Source organism: Sebastes fasciatus, chromosome 12 (assembly GCF_043250625.1).
Source record: "Sebastes fasciatus isolate fSebFas1 chromosome 12, fSebFas1.pri, whole genome shotgun sequence".
Classification (NCBI taxonomy): domain Eukaryota; kingdom Metazoa; phylum Chordata; class Actinopteri; order Perciformes; family Sebastidae; genus Sebastes; species Sebastes fasciatus.
In genome coordinates, this window is record NC_133806.1 from 34,493,142 (window position 1) to 34,510,675 (window position 17,534).

Genomic DNA, 17,534 nt, shown 5'->3' on the forward strand with positions numbered 1-17,534 from the left:
ATAATAATAAAAAAAAAACCACTTTACTTATATTTATCATTCTGAAATACTTCAGGTGTTTTTCTCCATCAAGGCGCAGTTCAGCAACAAGGTGGTGAAAAGCTCCAAGTTGCCTGAGATGTCGGAACATCAGCATTTATAATGTAAATTGCTGTCCCGCCCCAATTGTAAATTAAGTCGTTTTCGATAAAAGCCGCAACCTGGAATGCTGTAGAACAGGAACCCGAAACCCCCTGGAAATGTTGTTTAAAACTGTGCCAGTCAAAGTGAAGAGGGATTGCTGTAGGCTCTCTCTTACTACTAATGTATTTATTTATTTTTTTGTATTAATATATAGCCCCCTCTCCGGGAACCATCACCTTAACGTGGTGGAGAGGTTTGTGTGTCCCTATGACCCTGAGGGCTGTGTTGTCTGGAGCCTCGTGCTCCTGGTAGGGTCTCCCATGGCAAATTGGTCTTAGGTGAGGGGCCGGACTAAGAATGGTTCACAAAAAACCCAATGACGACACGAGGCAGAGGAGGAGTTACCCGGCCCGGAGGAAGCCCGGGGCCCACGTCTGGAGCCAGGCCCAGACGGAGGGCCCGTCAACGAGCGTCTGGTGGCTGGGCTTGCCACGGAGCCCGGCCGGGGATACCCCGAAAAAGGAACGTGGCACCCCCCTCCTCTCCATCCTGTGGGCTCACCACCTGCGGGAAGAACCGCTTGGGTCGGGTGCGCTGCCACACGGGTGGCAGTGAAGGCCAGGGACCTCGACGGACTGGACCCGGGCGGCAGAGGCTGGCTCTGGGGACGTGGAACGTCACCTCTCTGTGGGGGAAGGAGCCGGAGCTTGTGCGGGAGGTGGAGCGCTACCAGTTGGATCTGGTAGGGCTTACCTCTACGCACAGCCTCGGTTCTGGAACCGTACTCTTGGATAGGGGTTGGACTCTATTCTTCTCTGGAGTTGCCCATGGTGTGAGGCGCCGGGCGGGTGTGGGGATACTCACAAATCCCCGGCTGAGTGCCGCTACGTTGGAGTTTACCCCGGTGGACGAGAGGGTCGCCTCCCTACGCCTTCGGGTTATGGGGGGGAAAACTCTGACTGTTGTTTGTGCGTATGCACCAAACAGCAGTTCGGAGTATTCGGCCTTCTTGGAGACCCTGAATGGAGTCCTGTATGGGGCTCCAGTAGGGGACTCCATAGTTCTCCTGGGAGACTTCAACGCGCACGTGGGCAACGATGGAGACACCTGGAGTGGCGTGATTGGGAGGAACGGCCTCCCTGATCTAAACCCGAGTGGTCGTTTGTTGTTGGACTTCTGTGCTAGTCATGGATTGTCCATAACGAACACCATGTTCGAACATAAGGATGCTCATAAGTGTACGTGGTACCAGAGCACCCTAGGCCGAAGGTCGATGATCGATTTTGTAATCGTATCATCTGATCTGAGGCCGCATGTTTTGGACACTCGGGTGAAGAGAGGGGCGGAGCTGTCAACTGATCACCATCTGGTGGTGAGTTGGGTCAGAGGGTGGGGGAAGACTCTGGACAGACCTGGTAAGCCCAAACGCGTAGTGAGGGTGAACTGGGAACGTCTGGAGGAGGCCCCTGTCCGAGAGATCTTCAACTCACACCTCCGGCGGAGCTTTTCTGGCATCCCTGTGGAGGTTGGGGGCATTGAACCCGAGTGGACGATGTTCAAAGCTTCCATTGCTGAAGCTGCGGCGGTGAGCTGTGGTTTTAAGGTCTTAGGTGCCTCAAGGGGCGGCAACCCTCGAACACCGTGGTGGACACCGGTGGTCAGGGAAGCCGTCCGACTGAAGAAGGAGGCCTTCCGGGATATGTTATCTCGGAGGTCTCCGGAGGCAGTTGCAGGGTACCGACGGGCCCGAAGAGCAGCAGCCACTGCCGTGACGGAGGCAAAGCAGCGGGTGTGGGAGGAGTTCGGAGCAGCCATGGAGAAGGACTTTCGGTCGGCACCAAAGTGCTTCTGGAAAACCATCCGGCACCTTAGGAGGGGGAAACGGGGAACCATCCAAGCTGTGTACAGTAAGGATGGGACACTGTTGACCTCAACTGAGGAGGTAATCGGGCGGTGGAAGGAGCACTTTGAGGAACTTCTGAATCCGACCAATACGCCCTCTATGGTAGAGGCAGAGCTGGAAGCTGATGGGGGACCATCATCAATTACCCTGGTGGAAGTCACTGAGGTAGTCAAACAACTCCACAGTGGCAAAGCCCCGGGGGTTGATGAGATCCGCCCAGAAATGCTGAAGGCTCTGGGTGGGGAGGGGCTGTCTTGGATGACACGTCTCTTCAACACCGCGTGGAAGTCGGTGACAGTGCCTAAGGAGTGGCAGACCGGGGTGGTGGTTCCCCTTTTCAAAAAGGGGGACCAGAGAGTGTGTGCCAATTACAGGGGTATCACACTGCTCAGCCTCCCTGGTAAAGTCTACTCCAAGGTGCTGGAAAGGAGGGTTCGGCCGATAGTCGAACCTCAGATCGAAGAGGAACAATGCGGATTCCGTCCTGGCCGTGGAACAACGGACCAGCTTTTCACTCTCGCAAGGATCCTGGAGGGGGCCTGGGAGTATGCCCATCCAGTCTACATGTGTTTTGTGGACTTGGAGAAGGCATATGACCGGGTCCCCCGGGAGATACTGTGGGGGGTGCTGCGGGAGTATGGGGTGAGGGGGGCACTTCTCAGGGCCATCCAATCCCTGTACGCCCAAAGCGAGAGCTGTGTTCGGATCCTCGGCAATAAGTCGGACTCGTTTCCGGTGGGGGTTGGCCTCCGCCAGGGCTGCGCTTTGTCACCAATCCTGTTCGTGATATTCATGGACAGGATATCGAGGCGTAGTCGGGTGGAGGAGGGTTTGCAGATCGGTGTGCTGAGGATCTCATCGCTGCTTTTTGCAGATGATGTGGTCCTGTTGGCATCATCGGTCTGCGACCTCCAGCACTCACTGGATCGGTTCGCAGCCGAGTGTGACGCAGTCGGGATGAGAATCAGCACCTCTAAATCTGAGGCCATGGTTCTCAGCAGGAAACCGGTGGTTTGCCTACTCCGGGTAGGGAATGAGTCCTTACCCCAAGTGAAGGAGTTTAAGTATCTCGGGGTCTTGTTCGCGAGTGAGGGGACGATGGAACGTGAGATTGGTCGGAGAATCGGAGCAGCAGGGGCGGTATTGCATTCGCTTTACCGCACCGTTGTGACGAAAAGAGAGCTGAGCCGGAAGGCAAAGCTCTCGATCTACCGTTCAATCTTCGTTCCTACTCTCACCTATGGTCATGAGGGTTGGGTCATGACCGAAAGAACGAGGTCGCGGGTGCAAGTGGCCGAAATGGGTTTCCTCAGGAGGGTGGCTGGCGTCTCCCTTAGAGATAGGGTAAGAAGCTCAGTCATCCGTGAGGGACTCGGAGTAGAGTCCTTGCTCCTTTGCGTCGAAAGGAGCCAGTTGAGGTGGTTCGGGCATCTAGCACGGATGCCTCCTGGGCGCCTCCCTTGGGAGGTGTTCCAGGCACGACCAGCTGGGAGGAGACCACGGGGAAGACCCAGGACTAGATGGAGAGATTATATCTCTACTCTGGCCTGGGAACGCCTCGGGATCCCCCAGTCAGAGCTGGTTAATGTGGCCCGGGAAAGGGAAGTTTGGGGTCCCCTGCTGGAGCTGTTGCCCCCGCGACCCGATCCCGGATAAGCGGTTGAAGATGGATGGATGGAATATATAGCCCACAGAAATCCCTCTTCACTGTCAATGAAGAGGGATTTATATATATATATATATAGCCCATAGAAATCCCTCTTCACTGTCAGTGAAGAGGGATTTATATATATATATATATAGCCCATAGAAATCCCTCTTCACTGTCAATGAAGAGGGATTTATATATATATATATATACATATATATATATATATATATGTATATATAGCCCATAGAAATCCCTCCTCACTGTCAGTGAAGAGGGATTTATATATATATAAATCCCTCTTCACTGACAGAAAAGAGGGATTTATATGGGCTATATATTAATATTTATGTATGAATTTATTTGCTTGTTTTTAATAATATTTACAAATTACCACACAGTTCTTACCCTTTTTTGTCTTAAATAAATATAAATCACATTTATTATGAAGTTAAATGGCCATTAAAAGGCAAACTCTATGTAGAAAGAAAGGGCTGTCAGCAACAGCAAAAACACAGCTGACAGGTAGCTCCGGGACGCTCCCGAGACGTGGGTAACTCGCGTCTAGTGTGAACACCCTAGGTGGGCATGACGCGGCCACGACGTGACGCTGCCGTCACGCGAGCATGATGCGCGCTGTGTGGCCCCGGCGTAAGAATATCAGGGTAAGCGACTCAGAAGCAGAGTAGGGCGGATTATTCCTTTGCCATTTGGACCGGTACAGTGGAGGGTTGATATCAATTTTATGTGTTAGCTTGGACAGGGAGGTAGCTGTTAGCTTCCGCCAAAGGAGGAGGAAACACCAACTGGTACGTCTTGTTAGCTGACTTGCCAGCCACTGGTCTACAATCAGGAATCACCTGTTTTTGTTATTTTACAGAGCAGGAAAGTGAATTTTAGTATGATGTTTTACATGTTTTGTCTTCTTAGGTGTCTTGCTAAAGGGAAAATTTGCCACCTTTTATGGATGTTCAATCAGTGCTGATGGTAAATGTAGTCCACTGAAGGTATAAATTCCCCAGTGTGTGCTATACTGACATAGAAAGCTGATCTCTCTTGCTGCGGAGCCGGGCCGGCTGTGCCTACATGTACCAGGATTAGGGTGACCATATTTTTGAACCCCCAAACTGGGACCCTTAAGTGTACTGCACGTTCATGCACAGGCACGTGCATGCGGTAATATGCATGCACCGTAGGCGTTTCATTAGGTTGGCTAACTTGGCGCACCTGTGGCTCTCTCCCCCTTTAATCACAGACTATCCCCGTCATGACGCACTGACAGTTTGGGAGTCCTTTAGAGAGTTTCCCTCAAAGGAAACTTATTGTTTTCTGGGCCTACGAAAATTATTTTTCAACTTTAGTTTTGAACCCGCATCATGTTGCTCTCCACAGCCTCACATCTACATGTAGGCTATTAGAATTAAAATGTGGAGCTCAGAGGACATTTTGTTCAGGATGGAGACACCGTGTGAAAAGGTTCACAATTTTTTGCCTACATACCTGTTGAAGGCAGAAGGAACTGTGTAGATTAATTAATCAACACAACTAATTTGATGTGCACATAAGTACGGAGAGTTCTGTGGTTATTTTACAACAGTCTGATGCTGGTTGTACAAAATGTAAAAAGCCGTGCTGCCGTGTGTAATTGTAGCTTGACCGAGCGCAACATCACTCTAGTCAGAGACTGCAGCGGTGCGCTGTGCTGCCTCTCTCTCTCTCTCTCTCTCTCTCTATATATATATATATATATATATATATACTTATCTTGTGTGCATAAATTAAATAATGAGTGGAACAGAACATGGTAAACATCTATGCAAGTATAATACTGTCATTATTTTAATTGTGGTGAAAATTTAGACAATTTGAGTGTTTTTGTTGGGACTCAAGACACCCAGCTTGAAACCGGGACATTCCCGGACAAACCGGGACGTCTGGTCACTGTAACCAGGATGCATTTCGGCGAGTTTGCTACGTCTGATAAATAAACAAAATATACTAACCAAATGTCAATGAAGGAAATATTCTTACACCTAAACAGAAAAATACAACTGTACACCTTCTGAATTCATGTTTCTCTCTTACACCGCACTAACACAGGCTTAACTTGGTCAACACGGTTCACTTGTCGTTGTGTGACTGTTTGAGGAAGACTGGTGTGCAGTTGTTATGTCTCGCTCTTGTTTTTAATCATGTAGCCACTTTAATAAAAGCTTCTTAATGTTTTGCACTGTGGCTGTTGTTAAAGCATCTTTTCCAATCAAAACAATTCAATCTGGATACATCACTAATCAGATGTGTCTCTTTCTTTGACAGGGGGGATATTTGAGTCCATTGAAAGTGGCCCGTCAGGTGCTGAGGAACTAGCCTTTAAATTTGCTTTAAACACAATCAACAGGAACAGAACCCTACTGCCAAACACCACGCTCACCTACGACATCCAAAGGATAAACATCTATGACAGCTTTGAAGCCTCCAGGAAAGGTATTTATGTGTTTGTGATTGGAAGATTTGCCTCCGGTTGTTGGCATGCTCTCGGCTGTGTGTATATATGTGTGTGAGTGAATGTGTGTGTGCACATATGCTGTGCCGTAGCTGCTTTGCATTGTAAATGTATTCCCCGTTCGAGGCTTGCGAGCTGCAGTGGCTTAGATTGTGACAATTATAATCAGGCAAGGGAGAAATGGCTGAGCACTTCAAATGTAAACAGAGAGAATTGATTGGTTCCAGGTAATGACTCAGCGGCAGTAATTCAAAGACCTGTTTGGCCCCCAGAGACAGCCAATAAAGTGCTATAATCTATCAGTTTTGTGTGTGCATCAGGCTGACATTTCAAGTCTCTTATCAATTACGGGCCATTATATCCTGTCTCAGTGATTTAGCCAACTCCCTTAAAAAGGTGATTAGAGTGCACAGTCGAGCTAATACAAAGACGTGCGGTTGTTTGTATGTCCCCGGAATACAATTTCATGAAAGCAAGCTCAAATTGGTCACACCTTTCGCTTCAGCTTTGTATTGTGGAAATGTGATGTAGTAGACATTGTGTAATCAATATCAGTTTACAGTACATATACATTCATACATTTTTATACACTACAACATGGCAAAAAATGCTAATTTTTTCAGCCACATGAGCATTAATGAGGTGGACCCCTGATGTATGAATGTATTATGTTACATATTTGTGCTACCTGTTTTTAAATGTTTACTTATGTTTTTGCTCTTTATCTTGGCCAGTATACTCTTAAGATAGTTATCATTTGTCTCAATGTTGCTTTCCTGTTTAAAGGATGAGGCTGGTGTTATTCTGTAGTTTCATGATTGTCAACAAATCCCATGACAAAACCAAATCCAAAAATACTTTGTGACTTCCTGTCTGTGGCTGTCAGATCCAAGGCCACTGAAGATATACATCTTTCATTTGGCTCACAAATGTATATTTTCATTAAATAATAATAATAATAATAATAATAATAATGGAAGCAGTTCAGTTGTTGGGGACTGGTGGAGGATTATTCCACATTTAGTGCTGTTACACACACAAGTACACAGTAGGGTTTAATCATGGGAAACGGGATTCCCGGGAATACACATCCAAACTATTTCCCATTTCCCCAGAAATACATTAAGGGGAAAATTGTAAAACTAGTTCGGGTCTAGGCGTAAACCAATATGATAAATATAGGCTACGTATCACTACAGAAATACCCAATGCCTTTACATCCTCCCGTCTGGATGCAATTCATGGACTTGGCAGGGATGCAGAACTCAGCAGCACAACAGTAACTTCTATTTGGCCCACCTAATGAATCTATTGTTCTAACACTGACTGAAGTAGGCTGCCCTGTTCTTAAAATCAGCAAATTGATGAGCATTTTGCACATTAAGCGCGCCATGGAGGCTGCTGGGATTGTTCTATATTTAACCAGATGGAAACCTCCGGTTCTGAATGTATCCGAGTTTATGGTTAATCGCTAGTTTCAAGTCTTCTTTAATGACGCATGATGTTCGTATGGTAAATTATTAACCTGGTCTCATGGGAAGGCGTATAAATACCACGACTTTATACAGACAGTCCGCATGTCATGGGTATGCATTTTAGCCTATACGTGTAGTATTTTTATGGCGCTTTTCGCATGTCATTTGTACGCCGCACAAATCCACAGTCTGTTTTAGGCAAGAAAACCACTAAATTAGGTTCCAGCAAGAAGAACACTTAAGGGTAAGGGAAAACGTCATGGTTGGGCTTAAAATTAGTACGTAAACTACGTAAAATACGTGCAAAAACAACGTAATCCAACTACGGAAAACACCTGACAAACGTCCATAATGTAACCTGCAAAACAACATGAGTCAACAATGGTCTGGAACACAGGCCTCCTGCCTAAAAAAAGTCCGGTATTTGTACCCGTCCACCATAAGTGGTCTTTTTGCTTTTTATTCTACGTCAGTAACTCTAACCGTAGCATTTATACGCAGATGCGTTTACATTACAGTCAGTACAGGATACATGGCGTACACATGACACGCAGAAATCAAGAAAGACATACTTATGGCATGCTTAACGCCTTGTGCATTATTGTGGCATTTATACGCCTTTTTGTGCAAACGGGCTGAAATTATGGTCCATTTAGAGTCAAATAGACCATAAAGCAGGGGATGCTTTAGGGCGGGGCTACCTGGTGATTGACAGGTCTCTACCACGGCGTTGTCCGTGTTTTCGTCTTACAGCTTTAACCCTTTCACAGTGTGTTTGCACTTCTTCAAAGTTAATTGTAACGTTTGGTCGCTTTAAAAGGTCTTATTCAGTGTTCGGTTGTAGCTCCACCCTCTCTGTCACTTCTGGTTACAAAAAAAACAAGATGGCGACGTCCAAAAATGCTGAACTCGATGCTTCACAAGCGTAGTCCACAAATCAATGGGTAACGTCATGGTGACTACGTCCACTTCTTACATACATTCTATGTATTTAACCAACTGTTTTGCAAATCTCACAGTATTTGAAATGCTAAAGTAAATATACAGAAATGTCCTGTTAACTTTAGTTTAAGCAGTCATCTTTATTAGCCGTCTACTATATCTCACATTGCTTGGCTATGACAGAAGGCCTGCACCAGCAGCCTCTGAATGCTAACATAAAATGGAATCCGTGTCAGCTTGATAGAATTACTTTTAAAACGACAAAATGCTTGTTTTAACAAACTTTGTTTGTTTATACAATGAAAAATTGTCAAATATCACTTCCATTAGGCTTTTCTCAGCAGACAGATCACAGACAATGACCTTGCCATTTCATATTCCTCACAACTAGCGAATGTAGGAGCCATTTCTGGAGTTTAGTGTATGTAGGACACAAATGACCCAGTTGGTGGCCCCCTTGTGTTGGGTGTTTCTATAAAGGTAGGAACTGTCATGCAGGTAATAGGTGTTGCTAGATGGAGAGGGAGCAGAAATAGTTTTTTGACCATCATACCAGGTGAACGCTGTGGTAGTATCAGTGAAAATGTTAACCATATGGAGTTTTTGGACATCGCCGGTTATGATTGCTTGCATGTAATTCATTGAAGACACATAACAGTGATAAATAAATATTCCAGCAAAAGCAAGAACAGGAGTTGGACTCTATTATTTCACAAGACACTACTAAGCGTCTGTGGCTCAGAGGGTAGAGCAGGTTGTCCACCAATCGGAAGGTCGGTGGTTCGATCCCCGGCTGCTCCGGGTCACATGTCGATGTGTCCTTGAGCAAGACACTTAACCCCAAATTGCTCCCGGAGGCATAGCCATCAGTGTGTGAATGAGTATTTAGATTAAATCCTGATAGGCAAAGTTGGCACCTTAGTAGCCTCTGCCATCAGTGTATGAATGTGTGTGTGAATGGGTGAATACTGACATGTAGTGTAAAGCGCTTTGAGTGGTCGGAAGACTAGAAAAGCGCTATATAAGTCCAAGTCCATCCATTTAAGCGATGGTGCAGTGAACACATCAATTATAAAAAAGCTGTCTATGCAGCCCCTCAGTGAGTTTGAGTTTTAGGCTTAGCTGCTACAGCAAAGTTTGTTATGTTCATTCTAATGTTGATTAAAGGGACTGTTTGTAAGAATCAGAAATGTCTTGTTAACAGCGACTCCTGTGGCCGTTAAGTCAACGAAGTCAGCGTCCTGTTGCCCGCGCTCGCGCTTGTGCTCGCTCTACATAGACATGAACGAGTATCGCTCAAAACAGTGAGGAGACACACGTCAGCTAAAAGCACAATATCACTCTATATTTCAGCTGCTTGGCAGTAATGTTAGCTGACCAGACGAAGGTCTCTCCATGAATCAATGCTGATCCTAGTGTTGGCTTTTCCTGCTTCAGCCTCCCGACCGCGGCCGGAGGGAACAGGGGAGACAACGCAGTTTTGGTCGGAGACGATAACGTTTCTCTCTGCGGAGCCCCGTCACTTCACAAGACACGGGAAACCTCTGTTGGTCTGGAGGAGCTGCAGCAGTTATTTCTGCACAAACGTCCACTGAACATTCACTAGATATTCTCAGAGCTAAACTAACTCTTCTGCAGTGTGGAGTGAGCAGCATGAACGTGAGAGTGGAGAGAGAGAGCGAGAACGAGCGCGGTGTGTGAGTGAAGGCAAGCAGGCAGGCAGAGGAGCAGAGGAGCAGAGTACAGCAGAGACTCCGGTCCTGGGAACCTTCATGTATAAACGGTGCGCACATACTAAAATGTTGCATACGCTGTGCTTCACGCTCACGCTGGGATGTATAAAAAATCAACGTGACGTGAGAATGTGCGGACCGTGCCGCAAACTCTAGACCAGTCGTGAAAATGTGCAGGTCGTCCTGCAAACTCTGTCATCTGGCAGTGTCAAACTATAAAGTACTGAAACTCGACAAATGTGTAAAAATAATTTTTCCACTCAACTTACTGAGCTTTATTTATGATGTGGGATAAAAAACAAACCCATATATTTCTTACATTCGCATAATGTTTAACATCAGAGAGGCACAACAAAAACACATTTAAACTAATGTCCCAGAGATGACATGCCTTAACCACCGGGCCTCCGGGAGCGCACGGTCAGCTGCTGTGGAGACACGTTGCGTTTGTTACTGATTCCTGATGAAAAACCATCAAATAAAATATGTTTTCTAGCTTCCACCTCAGTAACAAACACTTCAATTTCACACTGTGAAATTCTTCTTTTTTGTTGCTTTCCCAGCCTGATGTGCCATCGTTATTTGGACAATAGGTGACAGCATGGCGCGTGTTTATAGTCATTTACATAGTTATTAATAGGAGGAGACAAGGCGGACCAAGCGGCACGTGCAGCTGCGCTCAATTTCACGTTAACTGGGATGTATAAAGGAAAGGTGTGCAGGAACAGGCGTACGCACGGTTTTATACTGGTGGAAATTTCTGTGCTTACGTACTTTTCCAATTTTGTGAGTACGCCATCTTCCAGTGTGAAAGCTGCGCAGTCTTTTATACATGAGGCCCCTGGAGACCAAAGCTACGGTCTCCTCCGCGTCCTACGACTGCGGCAAACACTGTTTAACAGACGGGTTTCACTAGATACAACCAAGAGGTTTTGGTGCTTCACTGTAGTTTGTGTTGGAGTCTGAGTCTGAACAGCGTAGCCTCACGCGAGCGCGCATGGGACACCGACCAACAATGATTTATACGTGTAAGAAGTTACGAACAGTCCCTTTATCATAAATGGTGTTCTTTTGTCTTAATAATTATTACAGTAATGCCACTAAATAATACACTGTAGCAGTCAGGTTGGGAACCCATAGCTTTATGCATATTTCTCCTTGTTGCATTTAGTGTTGTTTGAACTATGACCAATGACTGTAGCTGCAGCTGTATCTTAAAAACAAGTCACTTTCCTGGGATTCCCATGATAGTGTGCTTCTGCTTCCAGGACGGAAAATGTCTCATTTTCAGGAATCCCTAGTACACAAGTAATACTAATGAGATGCTTTGTTGTTAGGTCTCGGGGATTTAATTACCACTAAGCCTTATGTCCTAGCTGCCATCCCATCTCATACACTTAATGCCTTCATTGCCAACAACAAGAAAAGTTGGCTTTACCTGAACCCTGGAGTGCTCTCAGTCGCTTTACATGTCTCCTGCAGCTTCGATTCACTGGACTGGGTGAGCGGGTCAGCCCAGTGCTCTTCTTGTGTCGCCTACCATACACTGACCTCGGTCGGTTTCAGTTCATTAAGGTTCACAAACAGACAGAAACAACAGAAACTGAACCAGAATACTTCATCATTCGTTGTCTGTCATGGTTTCATCAAAAGGGTTCCTTGCTATCAGCAACATGCCGCTGTCCTCTCGTCTTCCTTTGCGCTTTGTCTCTGTCAGACTGGGTCATGTTAGGTAAGACCCACCTTCTCCACAACTACGAACCAATCATCGGAACAAATGACAAACTATGACAGAGCTCTAGTGAGTATTGTTGTCAGCAGGATGGTGTGTGTGGGGTTGAGTCAGAATAAAGTCCAGTGTCTGTGTTCATGGTGATGAAGGAACATGTCCGCCAGTGACACAGTGAGGCTCATTGATGTGTTTTTAACAACAATGGAGCTCTATGGCTCAGAGGAAGAAGAGATACAGTATCAGGCTGCATGGCTTGGTTGGTAGGAAACATCCATTGTTGGTTGGGCTCTGCACATGGGATTTGTTGACAATTATAAAAGTATGGAATGTTGACAGACTTATATTAATAATAATAATAATAATATAAAGATTTAAAAAAAACAATGTAACTAATAATCAATCCTATTAACATATGGTTTATCCTTAATGCTGCATTGTTGCATACAGACCTTGTTTACATCCGACAGTGTGTCCTGTATGGTGGTCATCATGAACATACGCTGCATCACAGTAGGAGGAAGCTAACTAGTCAAATACCCCCCCCCTCTCTCTCTAGCCTGTGACCAGCTTTCTCTGGGGGTAGCGGCCATCTTCGGTCCTTCTCACAGTTCCTCGGCCAATGCGGTCCAGTCCATTTGCAACGCCCTGGGGGTGCCACACATCCAGACCAAGTGGAAGCACCAAGTATCGGACAACAGAGACATCTTCTATGTCAGCCTCTATCCAGACTTCTCGTCCCTCAGCCGGGCCATCCTGGACCTGGTCCACTTCTTCAAGTGGAAGACGGTCACCGTGGTTTATGATGACAGCACTGGTAAGACCACAAGCACGTCCTCTACTTTGACTACGGTTGTTTCATTTCATCTGTCCACTCCTAACTTGTCCAGCAGTTACCAGAAGGTTTTTATTCCTGAACCATTTTTATATAACTGTTTTTAGTGTTCTGCTGACTTCAGTCTACACACATTGAGTTGTAGCCTACATTTTCACATTTAATGTATCTCTTTATGTACTGTTTGATATTATTCTTGAATACTATTCCTACATGATGATTAGGGATGTACATATCCAACTTTTTCAGTCCCGATACCGATACCTGAGAACATGTCCAAGCCGGGTTTGAACCTGCGACCCTCTTGCTGTGAGGCGACAGTGCTAACCACTGCACCCTTATGCAGCCCTAGAATTCAGTATCATCTCTGTAAAGGCTCTCATTTCTCCGGGTCACTGTATATCTTATAGTCCTGAATTTTGTCACACAAATTTGGAACTGATTGATGATGTCCTCAAGACCAAATTATTACACTATGCACTGAATTTATAAAATTATTCTTTTTTTTTGTTTAATTTTCTTGTTATGTAATAAGTTAATACAATATGCATAAAACTGTTATTACGTCATGTGCTCATAGTTTTCTTACATTATGTGCTGATTATTACATCATGAGCTTTTATTACATTTAAATTATTACATTATGCACAGTTATTACATTATGAGTTGCTACATGAGCTAAGTGTTAATATCAGCAGTGCAAAATGCTCACAATAACAATGTACATGCTGATGATTACCAGGTTTAATATTTACCATAATCATCATCTTACTTTATCGTGTTAGCACACTAACATTTGCTAATTAATGCTATATACAAAGATCACGGATTTGCAGATATTTGGCCACAAATCAAAGTATTGCTCAAAGTTAGATTTTGACCTAATGATGGGGCTAGATGAAAGGTCAGACGGTCAGCAAAGTTATCACAATTCATCCTTACAGGAAAATCATATTTAATATTTCATGGCAATCCACTCAGCTGTTGTCAAGACATTTGACTTAAAACCTTAAATGCCAATCTCATGGTGGTGCTATAGAGAGAAAGTCATGGGATCAACAAAGTCAGGACTTTACAGACCATGAATGTCTGTACAAAATGCTTTGCCAATCCATCCAATAGTTTTAGAGATATTTAGTCTGGACCAAAGTGGTGGACCAACAATCAGACTGACCTTTCCATACCTTGAACCATGCCTGGCTAAAGGTAACCGTATTTAAAGGCTACATGCCTTAATGAAAGTCTTTTTCCACACATTTCTTGCCCATTTTTTTCATTTCATATAGCAAAAGCACATTAACCACCAGATTAAGGACTTGCAGCACCACTATTTGTCTACTGTGTCTCCCATTTTGACATGCACATCCATTGTAATGGAATAGATGAATACTGTAGGTTTCCTACATGTGCTTGTGTCTTCTTAGTTTTTTGTATATTCTCAAGATGAAAAATAGATTAAATAAAAATGTAAGTTTGATATATAATGATGTGATTTTGCCAAGGTATAGCCAAGGATTGTTACCATTGTAGATGCTCCATAATTCATGGGAGTCAGACAGCTTGCAAGGCTGCAGAAGACATGCTTTCCTTGTTACTCAGGGAAGAAGACCTTTTTCAAACCCTGCTATTATTGCAGTCCAGGTCACCGGGCGACAAATAAGCCAGCAGGCTGGGTACATGTACCATATGCCAGGGGTCAGAGTGTGTGCCAGCCTGAAGACAGGCTGCCAGGCCTCCCAGAGCTCCATCCAACAGACACACGGGGACCAGTTTGGCCTGGATCACAGTACTGCAGTGTGTGTTCACTGTGTTTAGAATTCAGGCCAGCTAAACCCTGCTTTTTGGAGCCATCATGTGCTATATTACAAACAAGCCAAATTATCAAGAAAATCTGCAAGCAATGTAGAATAATGCAGTTCGTGAACTCGTTCACTGTCTGTTCACAGTTATTTCTGTCATCAGGGGGCTGGAGGCTAGCTCAGCATGATGCTCTCCAGTCCATCACAGGGCTAACACACACAGGCATATATACTATATAACCAATGTGTTTATGATTGTATGATAATTGAGTACAAGAGCACACGGTTCTTCGTAGATCTAGCCTCTTAATTTTGTTCTCAAAGTGCACCAGATTGCTGCTTTTAACTTTAAAATGTAGGCTACAAAATTTCTTTCTAAATGCATGATGTTTCCAAAGTCAATGAGTAATCATGTTAACTGATCGTGATCTCAATATTGACCAAAATAATGGTGATTTAGATTTTTGCCATGATCGAGAAGCCCTAGTGGAAAAGGTCACGGAAGACAAGACACACGTACATACGCTTGTGTGGTTATTTACTTAAAGTCCCATGTGTGTCTGTATTAGATGAGCCATATTGGCCAATATCGTTTTTGTTGTTGTTTGATATAGTCATCTATAGTGTTCACATAAAAACACACAATTCAAATGATTAGGAAATAAAAGATTGTATTTTTATTGATAAAGAAATCGTGATATTAGTAGTTCTAATCATGTATTATAAGCTGCTTAGAGCTAGTGTTAGGAAGTTAAACAGGTCATAATTCCCTCTCTAAGATCTATTTTATATTGCTGTAAAAACATCTCCTTCAAACAACTGGATTTATTCAAGTTTCACACCAAAAACTACATTTACTAAGATTACGTTAGAATTTACCTTCGCCCAATAATAATTTTACTGGATAGAGCCTGAACGCACCATACTGTAACTCAATGGAACCTTTGTACGTTAGCTGCTCCGGTGATGCCAACATTACCAGCTCTCCTCCGGCCAACACAGATTTGTTGTTCACAGTGGAGCATTATCAGGGATCGGAGACAAGAAAGCATTAATGACCATCTCAAGTTCAAGTTCAAGTTTCAAGTTTAGTTTATTGATCACATACACATTGCATTGACATTGCAGTGAGATTCTTTGTTCCTGTTTGTTACTCTCTCATCCCCGTATAATAGACAATCGATCAATCAATCAATTGAATAACAATAATGAAGTAAAATATAATCATCATTATAAACATTGTAAATATAGCAGCAACAATAGAAAATTGTTCGATAAAAGTTATAAAATAAGTATAAGAGAATATACACCCACCCGCACACACGCAGGCATGCACACACACACACACACACACACACCACACACACACACACACACACACACACTCTACTCACTCACACACACACTCCCCCAATACACACATACTTATGAAGAGCTTCACAGTAAATACATAGAATTAAAAACCTTGCAAGTGTGTGGTGCAATAAGTGAAGTGTAACTGAGGATGAGGAGGTGGGTATGAATGAATGAATGGATAGAGACAGGGCTTTAGTGGGTCAGGGTTAGGGTGTGAGTCTCTAGTGAGTGTAGTGGGTCTCTAGTGGGTCAGGGTCAGGTGTGAGTCTCAGCTCAGAATCCGGATGGCCTGGGGATAGAAGCTGTTTCTGAGGCGGTTGGTTTTAGCTCTGATGCTGATGTAGCCAGGCTTCCTCTTGGACTGCTTCCTGATAAAGAGACCGTGGCTCGGGTGGCTGGGATCAGCAATGATCTTGTTTGCCTTGGTTATACATCTCTTAGTGTATATGTCCTCCAAGTTAGGCAGCACTCCACCTGTGAGCCATTGGGCCGACCGCACCACTCTCTGAAGCCGCCGTCGATACTGCTCGGAGCAGTTGCCATACCATTTGGTGACGCAGCCGGTCATGATGCTCTCAATAGTGCACCTGTAGAAGTTCCTCAGTACAGGTGAGGACATTCCAAATTTCTTCAGCCTTCTTAGGTCGTAAAGGTGCTGCTGGGATTTTTTCACTAGCGTGTTCACATGCCGAGACCACTTCATGTCCTCCAAGATGTGGACACCAAGAAACCTGGAGCTCCTGACTCGCTCCACGGCCGCACCATTGATGGTTATGGGTGTGTCCTCAGCCCTCTTCCTGAAGTCCAGGATCAGCTCTTTAGTTTTCTCTACATTAAGCTCCAGGTTATTCCTCTGGATTACCGTGTAATCCGTGGTGTTGTTGTCGGATATCAGACCAATGAGAATTGCGTCATCGGCGAACTTGATGATGGCATTGGAACTGTGCCTGGCTGTGCAGTCGCTGGTGTAGATGGAATATAAGAGTGGGCTGAGCACACAACCCTAGGGGGCACCTGTGTTGAGGGTCATGTATGATGAGATGTTGTTGCCCACTTTTACTGCCTGAGGTCTCCCCGTCAGGAAATCCAGGACCCAGCTGCAGAGGGAGATGTTCACACCTAAGGCCGCCAGCTTGGAGATGAGAATGGAGGGCACTATTGTATTGAAGGTCAAGCTGTAGTCTATAAACAACATTCTCACATAGTTGCTCTCTTTCGCCTCCAGGTGGGTCAGTGCCTTGTGCATGGCAATGGCGATTGCGTCGTCCGTGGACCTGTTGGTGCGGTATGTGTCTGCCTTGGAGCTTGGGTCAAAGGGTGGCTGTGGTGGGGGGTAGGTCGTAGGCAGGGGGGTTGTGGGGCAGCGGGTGCAGGGTTAGCTGTGTTAACCTCAAATCGACCATAGAAGGAGTTGTGCTGATCAGGGAGGAAGGTGTTGTTATTTGCCTCACAGCTTATTTTGCCTTTGTAGTTAGTGATGGACTGTAA

The 17,534-nt window shown here is 45.0% G+C and overlaps 1 protein-coding gene across 5 annotated transcripts in view; it reads left to right on the top strand.

Annotated features, from left to right (window-relative positions):
• The window catches only part of LOC141779802 (glutamate receptor ionotropic, kainate 2), a 342,007-nt gene that overhangs the window by 92,672 nt on the left and 231,801 nt on the right, over window positions 1-17,534 (top strand). For 4 of the 5 annotated variants that reach the window (XR_012596437.1, XM_074654832.1, XM_074654833.1 and 1 more), the window contains exons 3-4: window positions 5,991-6,158; window positions 12,616-12,873. Coding sequence is in view for 4 of the 5 variants with exons in the window: in XM_074654832.1 (XP_074510933.1) it covers window positions 5,991-6,158; window positions 12,616-12,873 (426 nt within the window). In the remaining variant the exon portion in view is untranslated. The remainder of the gene's footprint in view (window positions 1-5,990; window positions 6,159-12,615; window positions 12,874-17,534) is intronic. The other variant, XM_074654834.1, reaches the window with a different exon arrangement.